This window comes from Penicillium hordei, assembly GCF_028827395.1.
Source record: "Penicillium hordei strain IBT 12815 chromosome Unknown utg000003l_segment0_segment0, whole genome shotgun sequence".
Lineage (NCBI taxonomy): Eukaryota > Fungi > Ascomycota > Eurotiomycetes > Eurotiales > Aspergillaceae > Penicillium > Penicillium hordei.
In genome coordinates this window covers 822,279-831,736 of record NW_026623144.1, presented here as the reverse complement: position 1 = coordinate 831,736, position 9,458 = coordinate 822,279, and the positions used below count along the sequence as shown (strand labels likewise).

Genomic DNA, 9,458 nt, shown 5'->3' with positions numbered 1-9,458 from the left:
ACTTGGTCCCCAGTGACTGGACAGGGTCGATAATTTACCCGTGGCAGAGCCTTAACGAACTCCATCGGTTGCCGTCAGTCAACCACTAGTATATTAATGACTAACTGTAATATAGTTACACTTTTGCATGGTATGAAGAATGTTCGATATCGATCACGTGATAATAAAAAAAGATGACTAATAACACGGTAAAATCAACGCTTAAACTGGCGTCGAGTGTAGCCGTTTTGGGCGTTCGATTTGCCGTCCCGAAGAAGCCCCGGTCATGTGTCATCCCGATTAGTCTTGGAAGGCTAGGAAGCTTTCAACTGACCAGATCTTTCCCTCCTTTATTCCTCGACCTTTTCCAATTTCCAGGGCCTTTCTTTTTAAATCTACTCTATCTCTCTCTTTTAGTCATTTGATCTCGGCCCCGCTGGTAGCGGCCGTTAATTATGTTTTGCGCGCCTATCTTTGCCCGATAACACCATTTCCGCAACAGATAACAAATATCAAGATGGAGGAGGCAGCGCTTGGGGTTGGTTCATCTGGGGGACACCCGAATTCGATGCGGAGGTAGGCTAGAACACAAAGTCTTCTTGTCAACAGGGGCTAATTTGGACTCCATTAGGCGTGCAGCCCGCGGAAGACCTGGAGATGTGGTGGGTGCGGCCAGTTGGGCCAGCAGTGTGATCAACCTGGTCAACACCAGTAAGTGCAAGGAATCGCACAATACATAGAGTGCTCCGGATTCTGATACAATCTCTCGCCGCAGTCATCGGTGCCGGTGTGCTTGCGATGCCCCTAGCCATCTCCCGTATGGGAATCGTCCTCGGCGTCTGCGTGATTCTGTGGTCTGCAACCACCGCAGGATTCGGCCTCTATCTGCAATCACTATGCGCACAATATCTGGACCGTGGAAGCGCCTCATTCTTTGCGCTATCGCAGTTGACATACCCTAATGCGGCCGTGGTCTTTGATTGTGCGATTGCGATCAAATGTTTCGGAGTCGGCGTGAGCTATCTTATTATCATAGGAGATCTCATGCCGGGGGTGGTACAGGGCTTTGTCGGCAGCGAGCCGGGATACGATTTCCTGGTGGACCGTCACTTTTGGGTTACAGCTTTTATGTGCGTCGCCATGTACATTGTGCCGAATCGAGTGGAAGTGCTGACCATTTGACTTAGGTTGATCGTGATTCCTATTTCCTACCTGCGCCGTTTAGACTCTTTGAAATATACCAGTATTGCGGCCTTGGTATCCATGGCCTATTTGGTTGTCTTGGTTGTGTATAAGTTTGTCCAAGGAGACACAATGGAGGGTCGAGGCCCGATTCGCGTGGGCCATTGGGAGGGCGCGGTTCCAACTCTCAGCAGTCTGCCGGTTATTGTCTTTGCATTTACTTGCCATCAAAACGTACGTTTCCAAGTTTTGACATTGTGACGTTGTGACATGGAGTTTCTTTTCTAACAACCTTTCCAGATGTTCTCCATCCTTAACGAAATCGGCAATAACAGCCATTTCCGCACAACTGCCGTTGTTTTCGCGAGCGCCGGTAGTGCAGCTGCAACCTATATCCTCGTTGCCATCACCGGATACTTATCCTTTGGCAACAGCGTAGGCGGCAATATCGTCGGCATGTACCCACCTGGCGTGTACGCAACGATCGGCCGCGCCGCAATCGTCATGCTAGTAGTCTTCTCTTATCCACTACAATGCCACCCATGTCGAGCCTCAGTCGACGCTGTCCTTAAATGGCGCCCCAGACCACAAGTCACTGGCGCAGAGCGCTCCCCCAACCGGCACCCACTACTAGGTCCGCGGGGAAACCGGACGCCAGAGCCGATGAGCGATCTTCGCTTCTCTATTATCACAACCACAATCTTGATCCTGAGCTACCTAGTCGCCATGACTGTATCCTCCCTTGAATCCGTGCTGGCATATGTCGGGAGCACTGGTAGCACAAGCATCAGCTTCATTCTCCCGGGCTTGTTCTACTATAAGATCTCTTCGCCCAACTCGCCTACCCACCGGGGCTTAATGAAAGAGGACGATGAGGCGGAGGACGATCTCTCGGAAGATGACGAGGGCGATGACGGCGAGGGTTCCCTCGCTCGCTCATTGACCGAGAGTGGCCTTTTGCTCCGTGGCACCCGCCACTGGCGCAAGGCACTGCTTCGCCGACTCAGCCTGGCGTTGGCGCTCTACGGCTTCCTTGTTATGATTGTGTGTCTGGTTACGAACACCTTTTTTAAGATCTCGCATTAATATGCCCGTTTCTTTCGGCATGAAACTTCTTGTGTCTATCCCCCCCTAATTGTTGGCTGGGCTTGGTCTTGTCATGATCTTTGACCCTGCCATATACAGTCCAAGGAACCTCGCTCCTTGGGCTTTTCCCCCCCTGATCACCAGGCTCATTTTTGCATAGTATTGTTTCTTTGCACGTTGGTTTAGATGCTCGCTGCTCTGCCTGCCCTATAGGGTATTGCTCTTCGCATAGTCTAGATTTCATTTGATGGGTTTTCCGTGCTGGGCGTTTGGAGAACTGTACCTATTTGACTTGGTTGCTTAATTTATATTGGTTGACTCCTAATTGTTATGCGGGTACATTATGGCTAGTTGCTTTGCTTCGGTAAGAAAATAAAAGAGACGATAGGAATCCAAGCAGACTTACAATGAACAGACTTGTAAAAATTCAAGATATGAATGAAGAGAAGTGTACGAGAGAAAGTGATTCAAGCAAACCCCGATGTAAAGCACGAACATCCTCATCTTCAAGCCGTTCTGAGAAGCACCAAAATGCAAGCTTATTCATCTGGCAATTGCCATCTTGATCAGAACCCGCTAAAGGCACTCAATTAAGGCAGGAATTGCACATATCCCTTCTCGCCTCGTAGATATTCCAAAGCGCAATTAATTATTGTTGTTAGCACCGTTCAGAATCCGCAGAATGGACATGAACAAGTTAAGCACATCGAGATAAAGCGAGATCGAAGCAGCGATCTCCTCCTCAACATGATAGTGCCGCATAACCAGCTGCGTGTCGACGAGAATATAACCCGAGAAGATAAGCGCCCCAAGCACACCATAGATGATCTCAATGGTGCTGTTGAACGGGATGAACATAGCCACGAACCCGAACAGGATCATGAACCACAACGCGCCGAACAAGTACGGCATCCAGTCGGTGAAGTCATACTTGGTCTGGCATGCGAAGAGGGTCAAAGCGACGAAGATTCCAAGTGTCAGTGCGAGCGCTTGAACCACTACCCTCGCATCGTAGAAAGATGTTGCCACACTGATTGAGTACGCTTCGAGGATTGTGAAACCCGATAGGAAGAGGAGGTTTGCTGGGTAGGACTTTCGCTTCCAGAATGTTGCGAGCATGAATCCCAGTGCGCCGAAGACGGATATTATCATCAACCAGAAGTTGGACTGGATCCAGACGCGGTAGGAGTCGTTGAAGAAGGAGATTGAGCTGAGGATCGTTGTAAGGAGGAGTTGGGCCGTTCTGGGTGAGAAGTGTTAGACTCCCATGCGCTTGGGTCCGAGTTTGTGAATCGGGTTGAACTTACAGAATAGAGTAGACTTTGCGAACAAATTGCATACGGATGTCAATCGTTCCTTCAGCCACGGTACCCCCGAACTATGCGATTTTGTCAGTTTCCATCCTTCTAGCTTGGTACAAGTCCTCCAAATGGCATGGTGCATGCATACCTTGAAATCATCTGGGAGGTTGTCGCCCTCGCTGCGAGGCGCTGGCTCTGGTGGAGCCGCTGTAGCCTGGTAGGAGGGAGGGGCTTGGGAGTAAGACGGGTCGTCTAAGGAGTCCCGCTGAGGAGCGGGCTCATATCTGGTGTTTGCAGCCATAGTGGTAAGTTGAGATACCTTTAGTCTCTCGGCGCTGGTGAAGAATGTTGGATGATCACCGACAAAGAGAGAGAGGAGTGAAGCCTGGAGGTGGAGCCCTGTATGATGTGACGGGTCACGTGTGATAAGCCAAATATGGAGCCGTGGTTGCTTACATATACACTTCGGTGGGGCCTAGTACTAAATAGGTAGTCGCTATCGATCTATCCTTTATTATCTTATTTTATATACTAGCTAACTAGTTATAGTTAGATTCGATAGATTTAGGGTATACTTACCTTAATACTCCTCGAATAGTCTAATATTAATAATCGGATTATAACTAAGCTAATACCGCGTAGGGCCTTACTATAGCCTAAGTCCTTTTAAGCGATTAAGGAACTAATACTAGGTAGAGCGCCGAGTAGATCTATACTAGAGTATTAGTCTCAACTTTACAAATGATCGTGTAAATGTGCTCCTCACGATGGTGGCGCAACTGAGATTGTCGATATAACTTATCATTGATATAGTTAGCCTTTGGGCCTAGGGTCCTGCTGGTGCTTTCTCTCTTCGCTCGGGGGTTTTTTTTTGTTTTTGCTTTTTTTTAATTATTATTTCATACTCGAAATGGAACCAGTCTACAGAGGTTCGCCTTCCCTAATGATGCACAGTCAACAGCACATCGTTGACCTCACAGGACTATAATCACTTTGCGGGCTGCCTCCAGCGGCAATGGTTCGTTAATTGTGATACTATAAATAATTCAGTGGTGGTAAAGCTAATGTCGAGCCTAGGTCAAGCTAAGCTCGAGCTAAGCTCGACGGGGGGGGGGGGGGGGGGGGGTACACTGGGGATACACTGCCCCTTTCTCACTCAGCTGATTCAAGATCCATTGGGCACGGGCCCGTCTCATCATCCGTTTCAGCGGAGGTCTCTTTGGAATGGGAAGGGGAGAGAGCAGCAGCCCTCTTCAACATCCATACAAGCAAGCCAAATGGCTTCTCCAGATGGCCTTGACGGCCCGCAACCGGGTATTCTGCCCACTAACACATATATGAGTGCAGGTCTTCGCTGATATGGCTTGAACTTACCTTGGAGTCGTTGCTGATTTTCAGGAAAGTCCAAGTATCGCCGGTGGAGGCCATTCCATACACCCCACAGTTGCGCTTGCCCTCTGACTTGCGGGCTCGGTGAATACAGCCTATACTAATTAGCTGTTTTTGAAAAAAAAAAGGAACTAATGTAGATATTGAGATACGGACCCATGTACCCGAGCAGTTGGGCAATCGGGTTTGTCGCCTTGGGCGACCCCTTTGCCTTAACAATTAACACATTGAGGCACAAAGCCTCACTCACTCCGTACCAGACACTGTAGTCTGGTCGGCCACTCAAGATGACCTTCTTGCGGTCCAGCCACACTGGGCCGAATTGGTAGGTCCGTTCACACTGAACACTTAAAGGCTGTGCATTTTTGATGTCAGTGGTTGCCGCCTTATACGCATGATGGATAACGGCATCAACAACCCAGCGTGCTCTGGCCTCGTTGATTCTCGAGTTACCAATGGCCTCTTTGATTAGGCCAAGGGTACTCACTATATTCAATTAGCTACATTTCCCTTCTAATCCATGTCTTGGGCTGTATACCGAGGCGGGGAGGAAGGGGGAGCGGCTGCACGCCTTGCATCTCGCCGTCCTCAAAATCTAGTTCAAGCTGGAGGGATCGTCGAACGTCCTCCACACTCAACTTGGTGATAGCAACCGTCGGAAACTTGGTTTCCGAGGCGTCAATCTGATCCGTCGCTTCTTGCAGCTGACGGCGGTCAATCTTATTCCCGAGGAATTTTCGCACAGCGCGTTTCAATCGTTCATAGCCATTCCAGCGATGCTTGGCAACGACCTCTTTGGCATCTTCCATATTGATTGATGGTCTACTGGAAGGCGAGCGGGCCGAATCCAGGTTCCACAAAAGGATCGACGAACAAATCTGCGATTGGTCAAAATCACCCTTCACTACTGATCCACCCGGCGCTTCGCTCCGCGGTAGGCTGCAGGACTCGAAGAACTCGGCCAAACAGCCCGTTTTCTATCCTTAGTTACTGGGGCAACAAATATTTGATGAAATTAGGATGGAAAAGAAGATTTTGACAACGGATTCAATTCTGTAAGCCTGCTAAGAAAAAAAGAAAGAGGGGGATATGAGGCTCAGACGAAATTCTGCGCACGGTCCTCAGCGGTGTCCGCTGGCAAAATTTAGTCCCTCGGAAGGTTTATCCGTGGCCGCTCACCAAAAAGGTAACGTTTCCACACGTCAGCCTGTTGGGATGCGGCAGAGATCAAGGCTGATCCTGCAATTGGGCAATACGGATGTGGCGCAAAAGACTATCTGGATCCGCTCAAGTTACATAAGAAATAATAGCAGTAGGCTTTTTTTTCAACCCTATATCTGAATGATGTATTGGGCTGATGTCAACAGGCAAATCCGCCTGGGCAGGTGACATTAGGTTCTGACATAAGTCTCAACTGCCCAGGTCACGAGGTCAGCTGCTCCGCTGGTTCAGCGCCGCCTCTTTATTAGCTTCTTTGAGTCATTCATTTTTAGTCAACTCAAAGTATCTTGAGAGTGGTATTGGAAACTTCCAAAAAATTCCTTCAACAGCAATGGAGCTGAGCTACGCCATAAATGAACTCTGCAAGGCCCAGGGCAAGTGTTCATTTCGCCAATATTATCAACTGATGCGCGAGTACGATGGTGATGAGGAAGTCCCTTCCATTCGTCTGTCGTCGTTGAATTCCTTTGAAGTCGAGCATGTACTGTCCCTCTCGCCTGCCAAGAACGATCAGGGTTTGAATTCTTTCCCTATTGTTCCCGTGCCGGATATATTGGGTAAGCAAGGGAAATCGGACAGGAACCTCGCTGACTTTATCTAGTCAAAAGTCTCGCTATGACTGACGGTGCTTTGAGGAATGAAACAAGCGTAGAAGCGAATATGCGCTGGAGGATGAATTACTTCATTCTATTAGCGTTCAATATAGCAGTGGAATCACGTTCTGAAGATGGAAGACTGCTAGAGATCACGCATGAGCCTAGATGGTCATTCGGGCCCGTTAAATACAAGGGCGAGGCCGTCAAATTATCAGGATACCCATCTTACGCCCTGTGGTACGGAGACGAAGACGAAGCCGCTTCGAATGTTATCGTGGCCCAAAATCAGAGGTTCAGGGCGTCCGAAAAGGGAATTCCAGAAGTACTAGGATATTTGGGTGAGTATGCTATATCACTTATCATACTAGACTGCTTTTAAGCTAACTTGGTCGAAGGTTTCATTTATCACCATCGCAAAAATGCAAACAAGGAAAATTGTCCGTTGTATGGGGTTGCAACAGACTCGCGAGTCTTTCACTTTGTTAGACTAGATGATGACTCCTCGGTATGCTTATTCAATAAGTGTCTCTTGATTGAAGGTGCTTGTTCTAATGCAATCTAGTTTGTCACCTCAACACTCGATTCTCAGGCGGATCTAGAAAAAGCCTTCAGTTTATTGGTTTATGTATTGAAGGAGGCCATGATTGTGCCATCGACACAACCGCAAGAGCCATCCACGCAATCCGATCGAGCTCAACAATCTGCCGAGTCACTCATCCCGGCTGGGTCTTCTCTTAGACGAAAGTTGGACAGGAGAATACATTATCAGAGGCTGAAAGAGGCTGCAAATGACTCGGATGAGCCCCTTGAGTTCGACTCAATCGATGATGAGTATATCTGGCAAGACTTTTCTGGAGGTGAGAGCTCTTCAGATGAATACTTCGATGGTGAATAATGTTTGGAAATTCGCCGCTGGAATTGCTTCCAGAGAAAGCTTTACTCTTTGATTATTTGCTAAACTCGGTCAACGTACCTACTGTTGGGGATGCGGGTAGTGGTCAGCTGATCCGGAGCAGACTAGATAACTCCCTTCTTTGCTTGCTATCCTCTTCTTATTCCTTCGCCCGTCTGTTTTGCTAGTATCAGAATTAATCTACTGCTTTATGAAGTGCTCCATTGTAGACTCTATTCTGCTATCATAGATAAGAACAGTAATAGCCTGGTGTCAGCTGTGTATGCCAATGTTATACTGTCTTCATAAATTCACCTACTATCCCAAGGCCTTACACAAGCGTATGTACACTTGTTCCAGAATTGGGTACTTTAGATCATAAATAATTGGTGAGATTACCGTAGGATCGCATAGTTATTATTCGTTAGCTAGTACTAACTATTTAGGTAATCCATTATAACTAAACTTACTAGCCGAGTGATTCAACCGTTAGCAAGTGAATGCCTAAGGCCCTAAGTAATCGCAAACCCTATAAACCACCTAGGACGACATTGGAGGAGATACTAGGTCACGTAATCATATTTGTGTAGATATCTCTTTGCTCTCTCTCTCTTTCTTTCTTTCTTTTACACGCATTATACAGTCTTTTTACGTATATATACTGCTCTTATTCTAGACTTTTCCCCCCATAACAATGAAATGGATTTAGTGATATATGTCCAACTAAGGCGATACAGCCTATCATCATCCCAACACTCACTCCCAACCCCCTTTCATATAATAAACAAATCATATAAGTCCCTGCTTATCTTGATATCCTATAACTGAGTATATTAAATATCTCAAAATAATTTTACTCGGCGAATAAAGGTATAAACCCTGCTCGAGGACTATACACCTCTTAATTCTAGCAAAAATCAGTCTTGTAAAGTAAATAAGTTTATACAATACCATTGATCTCTCTCCTCCTATATCACTGTCAATTTGTATCCTATTCTTGCGGGGTTGACAGGTATACACCTGATAATATATAACCCTTATATCTGTCCACTCGCTAGGTGGGAGTTACTCTCCACTGGCTTGGGCCTATGATACAGTGAGCGGAGCGCTAACATTGTGATGGCTCTGCAGCTCTGCCAGTGAGCTTGTATTGTATTAATTATCAACTAGTATATCCATATTTCTCTGGAGAGATATTTACTAGTTCTCTTGCTGCGGCGCCAGTGGCTGGGCGCAGCTTAGCAGTGAGCGGCTGGGGTGGCTGGTGGTGTGTTTGGGGACATGATGGCTGTTGGTAAAGTTGTCAGATGAGAAGAGTGGAAAGAGAAGGAAGATGAAAGAGTGGAAGAGAAGATGAAAGAAGGGGAGCTTGGGAATGATCAAAATATGTGGAAAACATGATGACAGACCTGATCTCTCGCTCTTGATCTCTTTCTCTCTCTTCTCCTCTTTCTCCCTTCCGTTTTGGCTGCGACAGTCTGAATTTACTATAAGGTTTGAATCCATTCGTGCTTCTTCGTAGAATTAGCCTGTTATCAGTGGTCACCACCCTGGGGTCCAAACATATTGATAGTTTCCGATGGTTGTTTATCGCATAGTGCCCCTTCCATAGTTGTTCCCCTCGTTTCTACTAGCGACTAAAACAAGGCCGAAAATAGCTCCCCTTTATCTTAATCTAAGTCCCCTATCTTTTCGCCTAGTCTATTTAAGTACCCATAAGATACCTCGCCTTTTCGGTATCATTATATCTCCTATTCTCTTATCCTCGTTACCTACGCCTCGAGCTGACCATGATATTGTCGTTTCCTATAA

The 9,458-nt window shown here is 47.1% G+C and overlaps 4 protein-coding genes across 4 annotated transcripts; 2 read left to right on the top strand and 2 right to left on the bottom strand.

Moving 5' to 3' along the window:
• Positions 1-348: 348 nt before the first annotated feature.
• N7537_005554 (uncharacterized protein) lies at positions 349-2,247 on the top strand (the record flags this gene model as incomplete). Its single annotated transcript, XM_056896611.1, has 5 exons — positions 349-555; positions 611-690; positions 755-1,109; positions 1,167-1,395; positions 1,462-2,247. The coding sequence occupies exons 1-5, from the start codon at positions 497-499 to the stop codon at positions 2,245-2,247; spliced, it is 1,509 nt and encodes a 502-aa protein (XP_056752396.1). The 5' UTR covers positions 349-496.
• A 645-nt stretch (positions 2,248-2,892) lies between these two features.
• N7537_005553 (Bax inhibitor-1 family protein) lies at positions 2,893-3,849 on the bottom strand (the record flags this gene model as incomplete). Its single annotated transcript, XM_056896610.1, has 3 exons — positions 2,893-3,490; positions 3,555-3,625; positions 3,697-3,849. The coding sequence occupies 3 exons, from the start codon at positions 3,847-3,849 to the stop codon at positions 2,893-2,895; spliced, it is 822 nt and encodes a 273-aa protein (XP_056752395.1).
• An 851-nt stretch (positions 3,850-4,700) lies between these two features.
• On the bottom strand, positions 4,701-5,993 carry N7537_005552 (uncharacterized protein; the record flags this gene model as incomplete). Its single annotated transcript, XM_056896609.1, has 4 exons — positions 5,476-5,993; positions 5,094-5,423; positions 4,923-5,032; positions 4,701-4,874 (listed from the first exon to the last, which is right to left on the bottom strand). The coding sequence occupies exons 1-4, from the start codon at positions 5,744-5,746 to the stop codon at positions 4,701-4,703; spliced, it is 885 nt and encodes a 294-aa protein (XP_056752394.1). The 5' UTR covers positions 5,747-5,993.
• Positions 5,994-6,412: 419 nt separating this feature from the next.
• N7537_005551 (uncharacterized protein) lies at positions 6,413-7,869 on the top strand. Its single transcript, XM_056896608.1, has 4 exons — positions 6,413-6,715; positions 6,760-7,092; positions 7,150-7,259; positions 7,317-7,869. The coding sequence occupies exons 1-4, from the start codon at positions 6,490-6,492 to the stop codon at positions 7,647-7,649; spliced, it is 1,002 nt and encodes a 333-aa protein (XP_056752393.1). The 5' UTR covers positions 6,413-6,489; the 3' UTR covers positions 7,650-7,869.
• The last annotated feature ends 1,589 nt before the right edge of the window (positions 7,870-9,458 follow it).

Excerpts from the sequence above, each read along its gene's own strand:
- N7537_005551 (XM_056896608.1), top strand. The coding sequence starts at position 6,490 with ATGGAGCTGAGCTACGCCATAAATGAACTCTGCAAGGCCCAGGGCAAG. Across the intron at positions 7,093-7,149 it reads AGAAGTACTAGGATATTTGG|GTTTCATTTATCACCATCGC; the intron begins GTGAGTATGCTA and ends ACTTGGTCGAAG. Across the intron at positions 7,260-7,316 it reads GACTAGATGATGACTCCTCG|TTTGTCACCTCAACACTCGA; the intron begins GTATGCTTATTC and ends AATGCAATCTAG.